Source organism: Phalangium opilio, unplaced genomic scaffold, assembly GCF_054372755.1.
Source record: "Phalangium opilio isolate 3A_F unplaced genomic scaffold, DU_Popi_V2 ptg000344l_1, whole genome shotgun sequence".
NCBI lineage: Eukaryota > Metazoa > Arthropoda > Arachnida > Opiliones > Phalangiidae > Phalangium > Phalangium opilio.
The window spans coordinates 1,458,469-1,473,009 of NW_028324227.1; the positions used below are offsets into that span (position 1 = coordinate 1,458,469).

General features: G+C 35.3%; 1 protein-coding gene across 2 annotated transcripts; it reads right to left on the minus strand.

Moving 5' to 3' along the window:
* Positions 1-523: 523 nt before the first annotated feature.
* Positions 524-14,177, minus strand: LOC149609981 (fatty acyl-CoA reductase 1-like). Of its 2 annotated transcripts, none has more exons than XM_089859776.1 (12): positions 14,018-14,177; positions 5,337-5,460; positions 4,295-4,411; positions 4,061-4,213; positions 3,781-3,980; positions 3,091-3,268; positions 2,975-3,019; positions 2,380-2,510; positions 2,067-2,303; positions 1,692-1,821; positions 1,497-1,624; positions 524-889 (listed from the first exon to the last, which is right to left on the minus strand). In XM_089859776.1, the coding sequence occupies exons 2-12, from the start codon at positions 5,427-5,429 to the stop codon at positions 751-753; spliced, it is 1,551 nt and encodes a 516-aa protein (XP_089715902.1). In that variant the 5' UTR covers positions 5,430-5,460; positions 14,018-14,177; the 3' UTR covers positions 524-750. The 2 variants fall into 2 exon arrangements, with proteins under 2 accessions (XP_089715902.1, XP_089715901.1); XM_089859775.1 differs by lacking the exon at positions 14,018-14,177 and adding an exon at positions 12,005-12,277.
* Between the last annotated feature and the right edge of the window lie 364 nt (positions 14,178-14,541).

Below are 14,541 nucleotides of genomic sequence, written 5' to 3' on the forward strand. Positions count from 1 at the left end.
TCCAGACTCTCCTCACGTACACATCTATGACGTCAGTGTTGGGCAGGATTGCCAGAAGCTTTTAAATTCTTCGACTTATTTATTCCAAAAGTTGTTAACGTTCAAATCAAACTTTTAAGAATATTATTTTTATTTAAAAAATATTGTAAGAACGCTGTAATTTTTTGTTCAGACGTTATTCTTTACCATGTACTGATTAAATTAAAATAAAAATTCTTACCTGAGGTTTTTGGTCAATGAAATTCCCTAACTATAGGGAGCTAACAGTTCTGACCCTGAAACGTCACACCCTTCTATCTCTTACTGGAGTTTTATCCCCCCTAACGGTTGGAAACAGTATTCTACGCGCAAAAATGCCAACCAGAGAGGGGCTGCGTGACGTCAGACTATCTCTTCCCCCTAACCAGTTGTTAGCTCCCTGACTCGCGATAATCGCTCGTACAGAACAGCGACGCGAAAGTTCCCTAACCAAATGTTGAAAACAACCCCCCCCCCCTTCGCCCCAAAAAAAAAAGATGAAATATAAAGATTTTTAAAAGATTTATTTATAAACAAGAGAGGTTTTGGAAAAGGGTAAAAATTTTTCCGATAATTAAAGTAGCGAACCTGAACAACGGCTTCGACGCCAATCCAGATCAATGTCATTCTTAAGATTTTATTTAATTTTAATTAAGAGAAATAATTTTTCTTTCCTTAAGTCCGGCGCTAACGATATCGAAGAAAAGTTTTCGGGTACAAAAAATGGCTATGTTAGATTAGTCCGAGAATTCGCAACACGAAGGAAGACATAGAGGTGACCATGTTGGACACTCGCGCGCGTTGGTGAAGTAGAAGGCACATGAACACGGCGCAAGCCAACAAATTCGTAGCTACGTCTTTCCTGTGCAAACTGAAAATAATTCCAATTAAAATACGTATTAGACGCGAAGAACGGCGCTAAAAATCAAGAAATAAGAGTGAAAATAGAAAACTGGCAAATTTGGTGCGCGGACAAGTGTTGCCAGACATTTGTGAGTGCAATTCAATAGCTACAACAGATTGAAAAGCTTCTAGTTCTGTTTGATTCTGATCTCTCTGTTCCAAACCTTAAAATTGGTAAAACAGATAAAACAGAAGGTACTGATAGATAATGAAGGTAACGTTTGTATAATGGATGGTTGAAATGGAAAGCAATTAAGAAAAACCGGTCAAAACGAAGTAACGAACAAGTGTCGAAATTCGAGAGGAAAAAAAGGTGAAAATTCGCATAATGAAAGATACGACGGAAACCAGGAAAGAAAGATAAGCGAGGGAACTATGGTGTTGTGTAGGAGACAGAGAGAAAACATTCTAAAAGTGGGAATAAAGATATGACAAAAATGGGGGGGGGAATGGCCGGCGGTAAAGGTTAAATACACGTTGGTCCAACCACTTTTCCTCTTAGTCGAATTATTGCTATTAGTATAATTGCTAGGTGGCTGAAAACGGTAATGTTTAAAAACAGATAGAATTGTTACCTTCTCATTTTGTTTCTAGCTTCCTGTAATTTCGAGTCATCTTCTTTGAGGATAAATTTCTTTACGCCAACAACGTGTTTCTCGATATAATCACTCCAGTCGAGTTTTTCAATGTTAAAATTAAATTCCTATGTAAAGAAACGTCGTATGAGTGTCGTCTAATGTTAAGATAGTTTCGCTCAAAGTAACACTTACCTGCCTATCTTCTTCGGACATTTTTAGATAAATGGCGGAATTATTTTTCGAAAGGAATCTCCAGGAATTAGTAGTGAAAAAATATAAGGAAACCATGGCCTTCACGGTCTTCCTGATAAATTGCACCGTTCTGTAATGTTACGTAATCATCCTTTAGAGTTCTAGACTTATTCTTTAACTACGGAGTTTTCACTAAAGAGGACGGGGGTGTGGTTCTCCCAGTGTTACCAGACCGTTGGTGAGCAATTCAGTTTGAATCAGTACTTAACTCACATAGGGCCCGGCAAAACTCACCGGAATTAAAGCTGACAAATAGGGGAGATTGATTTTCTCTAGCCTCTTTAGTGAAAACTATCTATATTGTATAAGCATTACCTGGGTGGTTTACCGCTACATATCCTTTGGGCATCAATGAATGCTGCCGGTAGATAATGCTGGCATAGGATTTTCAAAATATAGACGGTGCTGTTGGACGTGCTAACGAATCCCGGGTACCTTTGCAACCTAATACTCGGGTATTGGTTGATAGTCTTCAAAGTGAACGTCTCCACATTACCCCATGTTAATCCGTTCACGTTGCCGGAAGTGCAGTTGATCACTTGCACTTCTTCCCTGGAAATAGCGAAATAGCCCTAATTTTAATCCGTTGAACTGAACTCTCACCACCTTTGAACCCTGTAAGTCTTACCCATTTTCCCTAGGCGTCGTAGAAGTGTACCAAGCTGACGCTATCATTAAGTTAATGACTACGTCTACTGGAATGAAATCAGCTACAGCATTTTTCTTAAGTAAAAATGTTTTCATAGTGCCGGTTAACATCTGAAAAAGAGATGGCGAGAAACTACTAGAACCCGTTCCGATATGAGTCACAACAATCCCCTAAAAGAGTACCGACAGATGCTTGCGTGTCGTGCGCTTTGTCAGTCTAAACATTTGAAGAAGCCAAAAGGCAAACAGCCACGCAAGGCACAGTGCTACCCTTTGAATTCTAGGTGTGTTCTAGATTCTAATATTCACTACATGTAATTATTTTAGCGTGATAAAGCGTGGGCGTTTGAAAGATAACACTTAACCGCTTTAGTTTATACAAAATGCACTGAGTGTGTATCGGGAAAAAATATAATCAACGCGGAGAATATTTTTCTCTAAGTCTAAGGATACAATTCGATACCTCAAAGTATCATTGCTGCAACAAAAGAATTCCCTGTGTATCTTCTATATTTTCCCGGTACACCAATTGCATTGAGTGACTGGAACTGCTATTGCCAATTAAAATGTCTTACCGCTAAATACACCGCTGTCGCACCATTTAGGGAGTCAACCCAACCCTAAATTAAAATTTAAACAAAATTAAATTAGAAAATTTGACATAAATATATATTACCATATGGGTACTCACCGGAACTGGATCTTTCCATGATGCAGTAACAATGGAAGGTCTGATAATACAAATTGGTAAGTCTTTGGCACATTCTTCCAAATAGGATTCCGTGATGGCCTTAGTTAAAGTATAAGTGTTAGGTCTGCCCTCTATCAAGTTAGGCGTTATGGTATCCATAACATTGTCATCCATCCACCTGGAAAGTACAGTAACCCAAAAGCTATAATCCCGATAATAATACGCGTTGAAGGACAGTATTAAATTGCAGATTCATCATGCATAATACATGAAGTAACTAAAAACTTATTATTAATAATATATTCCCCAAATTATTTAATTTCTTAAGTTGTTAATAGCAGTTAACACTAAATGGAAATGCCCTAGTTGTTATCTTCCACATACTTCTTCCTTCTCAGTGACGATAATTGCTTAAAACATCACTAAAGATTTCGCAGAAATCAAATCAGTGAGAACGTATAAGAAGGATACTCGGACGGAGACCAAATTCTCCGTCACTCTCCCCCCTTTCAAAACCGGCTAAGTATTAGAGTTCCAAACATGTGCAATCAGCGCAACAGAGAGATTCGGATCGCGTGACGTCTGGCTTCTCCGCTGTGCGCTGAGGTAGGTGCGCGTGTGTGAGAGAGAGAGATCGGGCAGTGTTGATTCTCCTTCTTACGCGTACTCACTGATCAAATCTTAACTCACTCTAACATATCCAACGCGTGTCCGGGCGATACTTTGGGAGGGTAAACGACTTCATCTATCTCGGGACGGTCGCAATTGGAATAGGCGGTCGATACGTGGACGAAGGATTTGAGATTCATTTTTCGAGCAATTTCAACGACGTGCTTCGTTCCTTGCAAGTTGATTATAATTGAGGTTCTAAGCGGGTCGTCGAATTTGACCTATTTATACGAATTGACATTTAATAATAATAATAATAATAGTAAATAATATAACCTTTACTCCGTAGACATTTTCGTACCGTGGCGGCAGCGTGGAATATAACGGACACATTATCAATCAAGAGTTTCAGGTCTCGCTCAACGAGTCCCAGTCCAGGAAATGTGATGTCCCCTTCAACCGCTACGACTTTTTTCAACCTTTTCGGACAATTTTCTCTGATACGGTCAAAAACCTGTCCAAAACAGGGATGAAATTTAAATACACGAAGACGGGTTGCGCTAATTGGATCGTAAATTTCGCCCATTAATCTTACTTGAGACGAGATTAGAGTGTCAACTCTATCCTGCATCGATCTTCCCCTTTTCTTTCTCATTAAGACGTAGATGAATTCTATACCTTCGCATGAATACAGTAGTTTTTCTATAAGCACCTGAAGCGATAAAAATTAATTAAAACGAGAATTTTGCAACCGGCTAAATCACAGTTAGTGAGTCACCAATAACCAGTTAATTCCCATATTAAATATAAGTACTCGCGGTTAGCTTAATTTTAAGTTGTTAGAAACTTATTCAATTCGTTGCCACATTAAAAAAAAACTGTTTAAGCAAGTTGCTATCTAAAGTATCAATTTTGTAAAAATACTTAGATTTAATAAAGAATTTCGTAATACTCCTTCAATTGACAGTAATAAAATTAGTTTGTCAAAATTTCCTAGTGTCGACCAAAGTTGCGTTCAATGACATAGAAATTACGGGTTTTAACGGCCACATATTTAACATAAATTATAAGTTTTGGAAAATGTTTTAAAGAGTTTGTAGCAAAGACGAACTGACCATTAATTTCTTGACCTCTCATTTAAGTCAAAATTAAGTTAAAGCAGAAGGGGAAAATAAGAGAAGTATGACATTCTGTATCCTTTTAATAGTAAAGTTACGTAACATGATTTTCCTTTTTGTTTTCTCTCCTGCTCATCAAACTTCAGATGGCCATTGCACAGTGGGGTGAAATCTGTAACCGTTTGTTACTAAACCCTCAGTAATCAACCCATAAGCCTCGTCTTGACGTGGGACAAAATCCCCAAAGCAAATAATTAAGCGCTATTAGAGTAATGATGACGAACTATTTATCGCGTACGTTATTCGCTTTAGTATAAACTTGTGCACTCCAAATGTAAAATGATGCTGGGAAGAATCATGTTACAAATACCCCCTTTGTGGTAGACTTCTATCGAAAAGAAGTATTATATACTTCTGGTTAAAGTACCAGAAATACCGATCAATATTTCGAAAGCAAGTACTTGAATCTAATTACGGAACTCTAAAAGATTGCAAACGCAGAATAAGTTTCACTCTTACCTTTCCCATTAGTCCAGTGGCACCCGTAATGAAGATTGATAAACCTCTGTAAAATTCCTTAATATCACTTTCTTCTTGATTGTTATTTCCCATTTTGATCTTCGATTTTGTCCTTTTAGATTACCTGTGATTTAAATAAAATTGAAAAAAATACTGCTTAATAAGAAATCACGCACGACCGCGATTCAAGGCAGTTAAATTTAAAATAACCAAAAAATCACTCTACTTTGATGTTATGTTCTTATTTTTAGATTACCTTCTATTTAATAAAATTTGCAATCTCGTTGATAGAAATTTAAATTAAGTTAAAATCAGTATAAACCGATATTCAAGGTAAGCGAGTCTAAAATAACCACAACAAGGCAATTTACGATTTAATCTAAACACACGCAAAACATCTTAAAGGAAGTTTAACTAATTTTACAATGACGTTTTCTTTAGATTATTTGTTAAAAAAACAAGAAAAGGAAGGAATAAGGTTAAAACACCGGGAATTACGCGGAATTATTTAATAATAAGTTCTCGACTATTGTTTTAACTCAAATGGGCGGAGTTTCCCTGTACGTTTTTGTAAAGTAAATACGCAACCTACAATTTTTTTTTATTTTATAAATTATGTTTAATATATAAATTGGCTGTTACTCGAAACCTTCCAAAATCGAATTAAACAAATGTTCATGTGACGTAGGTCTCGTGGGTTTTGGTCTCGTGACGTCAATGAAAAATTTTAACTTATGTAAACACTTTAGTACAGTCAAAGGTACATAGTGTTACATCGATTACGAAGAGTAACTGTCCCTCTATCCTTAAATACGCTTATTTTAAACTCATTAATTACTATTACTCAAGTTTAACTGATTAAATTCTGTCAGCGCGTTACTAACAGACATCTAGATTAAGGTGGGTATTTTTTTATTATAATAATCAAGTCTGAGCAGCATTATTTCGAATCAGACGAAAGAATATTTGAAAATGCCTAGCAAAGGATTAAGAATTGGAAAGACAATGCTAATTTAATTAAGGGGTCATTCCCTAAAACACTCAAATCATAACTCGAAAACAATGACCCGGACTGCAAAATGGAGATAGAAGTTACATTTACGACTCATAATCACCCAAAGAACATCCCCTTAGTTTATGACAGACTTATCAGAAACACCCTGTATACTAAGATGCATAATACATCGAATGATTTAGAGAAATTTACCTAAATTTTCAGGAAAAAAATAATAAAAACTGTCTAAGGAGCTCGTATGATTGATTACAGTCGCATCAACCGAATTTACTAATTATATTGAAGTATTTTTCAAAATAAAACGTACCGTTGAAGTATTTCACTCAAGACAAAAGCGAAGACTATAAAGTTTAAATATTACTTAGGAAAAGTTTAATTCACTCATATTAACTTTAATTTCAATTACTAAACTCTCTATGGTACGTCAGACACGTCTCATCTGTAAGAAGTTACTAATTTTCTAAACCATTTTCAACTTCCAAACTGAATAAATAATTTTCTGAAAAATTAGGTAGAACTTTTTCAATTTTTTCTTTTCTTTTGCATGAACCAAATTTCTCTTTCATTATCCAATAATTTATAATGGGGGACACAAAATTGTAGTGAAGGTAAGCGCGTGCGAAATTGACTTTCTCTTCCGGTTAAATTGTCAATGGTCACATGAGATTTCGTTTCACGTGTATAGCTCCAGGTCACAAAATATTTAAAGGAAAAGGTCAGGTAACATAACGTTATACCTTAAAAGAACAGCCTTTTTTCTAAATATAGAAGGATTTAAATATTAAATGAAATAAATGATCTCTTATTACAATATAATTGGTGTATTTAATTAGTCTTAAAAATAATCAAGGACTACTTCGCCACCCGCCATTGGTTTAGTGGGGTCTGCTAAACTGAACCTCTTATCCCTTACCTCTCTCAGCCTATGAGAATTCAACCAATCTCGTAGGGGTAAGTGGTTCGATTTAGCAGACACCACTAAACCAATGGCGGATGGCGCATTAAACCTCATTTTTAAGCCTAATTAAATGCTAATTATTTTGTAATAAGAGATCAGTTATTCTCTTTTTAATATTTAATTCCTTTTATATTTAGAAAAAGGCCGTTATTTTAAGGTATAATGTTATGTTACCTGAACTTTGCCTTTAAAGACTTGGAGCGAAAATATAATAACTACATTCTAACTCTCTAACCTAATTTACTCATTTTCGGAATCATGCCAGGTCTTTACAATTGGACCAATAATATATGGCATTTGTAATGGATATGTGAACTAATAATTATATACTTAAGAACTACAAAGAAAGAAAGTGCTAGAAGAAAAAAATAAAATAAAATCGTATGTCTCTAAGATAACAAATTGGATATTTTTTTAAACCACTCTGAAGCCCTAGAATCTATATTTTTCCCGGGTTTTTGACTGGAGGGTGAATAAAGAGATGTTTTACTAAAGTGGTTCAATATCGTTTGAAACTTATAACGATTATCGTTGCAGACCGTCGCGCCACGACTGTATCACGCTTGTTTTGAAGCCTTTAACCATTTTAACGGTACACGTGATAAATTCGCACGTGGATTAGCTTGTTTAGAAATCAGACCAAAGGGACTAAAGGGTTTTAAATTACAATGTTTTTGTAAGCCTTAACATAAGTTCATAAGATATGTTCCATAAGTCTGTCTCTGGCGAGGGAGTAGACGCTTTGGATCTCTGTGTACACCTGAGTTCAAAAGAGTTCAGCTTTGACAGTGCATTGAGTTCAAATCCTTCGGAACTCAGAGTTCAGCTTTGACAGTGCATTGAGTTCAAATCCTTCGGAACTCAGAGTTCAGCTTTGACAGTACATTGAGTTCAAGTCATATTGTACACCTGAGTTCTCAAGTGTCTTCCCCCTCGGTCTCTGGAGCTTGTGATGAAGTGACGTAGGGGAAATGTCATAGATTCTCTGGTGAGGCGCTGGCAAAGGGTTAATTAGTACAGACTAAATAGGAAGCACTTATAAAATTAATATCAATAAATTAAGCTACTCGAATCCGAATAAATAATTCTAGTTAATTTTTATAGCAAAGACAATAAAAAGTGAGCATAAGGCAAACATACACTAAAAGGGTTTATTTTGCTGTTCACACAGTGTTGCCAGACCTTTTATGAGGCAGGAGAGAAAGGCTACCAGATAAAATATAGCAGTTCAGTTTGAACCTGTACTTGAATAACTTGCCTCACCAAGGTTCTGACAACACTGCACTGAAATTAATATAAATTTCTTTAATTTCTTTACAAAACTATATATAGTCACGGCATAATAGCGGATAATTTTTTTACCTCAAAGGTATATTTCACAAACAGTTACAGTATCCTACTATATATGTATTCATATATCATAAGCGGTCAATATGTATTCTGCAAGTAATTTTCTTGGTTAAAAAGACATATTACCAATATTAGTTGATTGAGCAAAAGTTAAATCAATAAATTTATATCGCAAATGATTAAATCAACGAAAATTTCCAGAAATTAAACATTTAGACTCTTGTATTATTATTAAAGATCTTTTTTTTTTAATATTTTGACACTATGTTCACCTACCTTTGACATGCTCACCTGATAAATCGCGTATATAATATGCAAAGTGGTAAGTTTGAAAGAAATCCTATATTAAAATTTTGAGAATTTAAAAAAATCTATTTATACCTTTGAGCAATCATAATAAAATCCATATGCAAACGTTTTAAAAATGGGAGGAAACAGTTTTACGTTTTTTTTGCAAGTTGCAACCGACCATCTAAAGTTTCTTTGACGTTTCAGGGGTTTTTTTAAATTAATTGTAACTCCGACTCAATTACCGATAAGATATTTCAATATTAACATTAACTTTATAGATTCTTTTACAAAAATACAATTTTTATTATCGGTAGATTTTCTCTTTTATTATTTTATAGTTTTTTTTCACTGAATGGTCATAAGTTCATAAGATATGTTCGATAAGTTTGTCACTGGTTACAAACTGGAGCTTGTCATCAAGTGACGTAGGTCATAGATTCTCGTGAAGCGACGCCTGGTGAGGCGCTGTCAAAGGCTTAGTTCAGACTAAATAGGAAGATGGACTGCAAAACCGAATGTAGTCAATTCTCTTGCCGTTCCCAGTAAGTCTCCGGCATTACGAAGTATATATAGTGTCATACTTATGGAAAATATCTTAGAAACTTATGATATATTGATAAAATTTCGTGGGAAAGGTTCAAAATATGTGAAACACGCGTGATACTTCAGAAAACACGACATAATCACGCGTATGCAAACGATGATCAAGAATAAACGTTTTCCAAAAGTAGGGGGTAAAATAGGGTCTGATCTTTGATCACCTTGTTTTCTTACGACGGTATGTCGACAACAAAACCTTAGACATGACTTGAAACAACAAGGTGGACTGATGGTAAAGTTGAAGACCCATCAAAGGTCTTTGTTGTCCACAACTGCGCCCCCCCCCTCTCCATGGTCTATTTATCACTTATCAGTCTGGGAAATTAAAACTAGTCCTGGACCAGTGACCCCCTTGGTGTCCAAAATAATAAACTGGTCTCGGGACTGGTCCACCCTTAGTTTTCCTATAGATTTTCATTTAATAAACTGGTCCCGAAGACCAGTAACCCTCATTTTCACTTCTTGAATTAAAAAACTGGTCCGAGCATTTAATAAACTTGTATGCTATTTCACAGACTGCTCTTGATAAACCAAGTATTTAATCAGTATATTTAATATTTTAATATTCGTATTTAATTAGAATATTTAAATAAGAAATATGATAATTTCGTATTTAATTAGAATATTTAAATAAGAAATAAATTAGCAGTTGCCAGCATTATTTCGATATTGGCAAGGACTCAAGTCAAAAAAATGGAACGGGTTCAACTGCTCATATTTTAACTTAACAACAATTCTAATTTGTAAAAGACCTTGGTAGAATAATCAAAATTAATGTGTTGTTGATACCAAGAAACACTTATCAATAATCGTTTGGGACATCTCCAGATTTGTTTTTAATCGGTTTGTTTTTGCCAAACCTGGGAAAAAGTCCTTCGTTTAATTGGTAATGATTTCAAAATGATTCAAAACATTTATTTTATAAAGCAAAAATTTAAAACTTCTTGTTGTAATTTTAAATAATAATTAAACTAAAAGGTCTGTAAAATTAAAGGGCGGGAGTGTTCTATGAGGCGATTTTGAGTCGAAAAATGTACTATAATACATTACCGTCCGGGTCACCGTTTTCAAGTTATAATTAAGAGACTAAAAGACAATGCTAATTAAATTTAAAGGGCCATTCGTAAATCACTTCAATCATAACTTGAAAATGGTATACAAACTACAAATTGGCCAGTGGTAAAAGCGAATGAAACTGCCGAGCACTCTGTGATTTAGAGCAAGGCATCGTCCAAAGCCATTAGGATTGATTAGAAATATTTCAGATTGTCTCTAACCATGCACGGATCGAATTTCCTCCGCTACTCCCCAAAAGATTTGAGAGTCGTATTACCTTGAATTAGCGAGATCTTTTACCGGGTTTAATATAAATCGTAATGCCTTCTTTAACTTAACAAGGCTTATAAACATTTGTTTTATGTTTATAAGATTACGATGGCAATTATGTAACTGAGAGGGAAAGGTATTGTATTAGTCTAAAAACTGTGTATATGGGTTTTAAAGGAGTTTAAGGTCCAATGCTTGATTTATGGTTAACCTTCCCCCACAAAAACAATGCACTAACTAGCCCCAAAACACAATGCAAAGCCAAACAAGAACTAAATTAATGACTCGGAAACGTTTTGAACTTTCGCGCGTCGTCGTACAAGTATTGACGAGGCCTAACATTCACTTTGAGTGGGTGGTTTTTCCCTAGAGCCTTTGGGGAAAACCATCCTTTCACAAAAATATAGCTCTCCGAAGAACGGAACATGCACAGTCGAAGGAAAATACATCTTTAGGTTTCTACTAGACAATTTCAATTTGTTTTTTCCTCAATAGTTAAGATAAAATATTGGTATTTTTATAAACAAGTACCCTTTAACTACTGATAATATGTGTCGCCAACAACAAAAGGCCACTTCTCTTATATTTTCAAAATAGCTTATAGACTAAGGTTCAATATTCAAGCGGAAATTGGAAAATTCTCGAAAACGCCTCATAAAACGCAACGCGTTGACTGTTGCCATACTTGCACCATATGACGTCATACTTAGTCGCCTCTGATACTGCCTTAATGTTTGCAAGGTTAATTAAGAAACTTTATTGCAGTAAAGATAATTCGGAAAGGAAGTTGTCTCAGAAAGATTTAAACTGTTACTTAGAACAATGCCGCTTTATGATATATTGTAAGATTTGGTTCTTAGCTTTGAATTACTACACCTTTTTATTTACTTATTTATTTATAACGTGCACATAGCGGCGTGCTATGAAAGTGTAGAATACAATATAAATCACTTCAAATCTATAAATATCACGAAGGCACTATAAAGATTTCCCGCTTCCCTTCTATATTTTCCTGATATAGGCTACAAACCATTTTAACCCGCTACCCTCGAAAAGAACGGTTTAAAAAGTGTATCAGATCTCAGACTTCTGTATACATTTTTCGAAATATTATTTATATTACTTTACCTTTTGGTAACAGCACTGATTTCTTCAAATGTTTAATATAAATTACTACTACTACAAGTGAGAGCCGACTTAACTTTGGCTATGAATGAAAAATTACAAGATTAAAGCTTAGCTTTGCCGCGTGTCGACACGAGTTCTAAATCCAAAAAGACACGTAAAATTTAATACAGACGCTCGCGTATATACGTATACTATGACTTAACGCTGTATTGTTTCTCCGTGACACTAGTCACTAGGATAATTATCAGTCTGTAGCTAGCTAACAAACCGCTATACTATATAACCATGGACTTTGTCATTTTATAGAGGACCAGTATAGCAGTGATTTTTTCCCCATTCGAGGGGAAGAATACGTCTCATTTATTTCCCCTCCTTGCCTACTTTTAAACAGCGCTTTGATATATATGAAAAAATATGTAGATCATCAAAGTAGTAATAGAGAAAGAAAATAGACCTTACGGAAAGCAAACATCTCTTTTACTTCCCCTTTACAATGCTTTTCATGTACTAAAAAAATATAGATCAAAGAAAACCCCCAACACCTATTTTTTGAATATTATTAAGTTTAGGTAGCCTTGAAATTCTAGAATCCTAATCAATCTGTATTTGAATTCTGGCTTGTGCTATGTTTTTCCCCTATCGTCAGAGCGGCTCCAGTTTTTCTAACCCCTTAATGGTTTATAATATCCGTGGTAAGTTTAACACATTTATCTCCTTGGGAAAAATTTATTTGATTTTCATCACGATGCATACAAGCAGAAGGGGATAATAGAAGAAAGATGGCACTCTGTATTCTCTTAATACTTTAGTTATGTAACATGATTCTTCCCATGCTGCCCCTTTTTGTTTGCTCTCCTGCTTATCAAAGTTCAGATGAGTATCGCACCGTGGGGGTGAATTCTATAACTGTTTCGTAATAAATCCTCAACAATCAACCCAAAAACCTTGTTTGTCCTGACGTGGGACAAAAACCCACAAGCGCATGCATGCGCCTTGGCAAATAGTTAAGCGCTAATAGAGTAATGATGAGGGAACTATTTATCGCGTTTAGTTTGTTCGGTTTAGTAACCTTGCTCCAAATGTAAAATGATGTTGGGAAGAATCATGTTACAATTACCCCGCTTTGTGGTACACTTCTCTCGAAGAGAAGTAATATATACTTCTGATACAAGGGGTAGTGAAAAGTTCTTCCCCCTTTAACTTCATAGCAGGGTTGAGTGTTGACACTAAGCTGAGCTGAGCTTTAATCATTTGGAAAGTACGTTTTGATTTAGATTGCGTTTGTTTTTATTCAAGTTAGGGCAACATTTGACCCTTAAAAATGCGATTGAACTTACTGTATTAGTTACTTTTAATCGGGTTAAATGGGAAATGAGCTTACTGGTACCATTACTAGGCCTATCAGTATAATTATTGCTTTGAATAGAGAAACAACGTGAAGGCATAATTATTCAGCTTTTAGGCAAAAACTAAATCGTAGCTTAAAAAACTCGTTTAGCTGTTGCAACATTTTAAAAGGGCGTCTAATCTATTTTTGAAATCGCGTATTCTTCGAAACTATTCGTATCGAAAAAACCCAACATTTTGCTAATCGAGAAAAAACTCATCATGCGATAAAGCTATGCCTATTAATTTCCGTGCCAATCCTCGATTAATTATTTTAAACCGACCTTGATGTCAAAATATAATAGATACGATTAAGATTAACATATATTTAACAGTTTCCCAATTAAATACATCAATTTAAAATCACCCTCGAGGAAATATAATAAAATGGAAAAAAGGCTTTATCGACCGTCAGAAGCGGCGCGGCTTCTACGAGGCTTAAATAGACCAAAATGGCCTACTTAATCCTTCGAGCCGGCAAATACTGTAGTAGTTTTATATCCCAGCTATAAGAGTACCTAATTTGGCATTTTAATTTTAATTGTAAATCGCAATCCCTTATCGTATTTAAGAACACGTTTAAAATCTCGCGACGATTAGTAATGCATAAAATTTCGAAAACGGTACCTGATATTAGCGAAATCCATCGATGTCATTTTCGTTCCCGACGTTGGATGAAGATGGGATTGCAGAGGAGTGAGAGAGAGAGCTTGAAAGAGGAGAAAGAGAAACGGGGGAGGCGCTAGAGCAACCAGGAGACTGGATGAGAACTCTAGCCTCTCTCTTCTGTTTTTCATCCTCATCCGCTCGTAGTTTACCAGAAATATACCAATTTTGATCCGGATTTTATCCACCCTTCACCTCGCCATCTGGATTAAAGTTAACGCTAGAGAAAAATAATTGTCATTTCGATTAAAGATAAATTGTTTAATTTTTGCTAGCTAGTTTTAAGTGTAATTACACTTTGTATTAAAGCTTTTAGAATTTTTTAAGAACATGAAAGAGATTACACTCATTATAATTGATTGATTTGAACTAATAACCTTTAAATAGCTATCGTCACAAACAAAGCGGGGGGGGGGAGAGGCGTCTTGCAGCAGTCCCATTTCCGCATGGAGTATTTGTACACGCATAAGATTATACTAAATGTT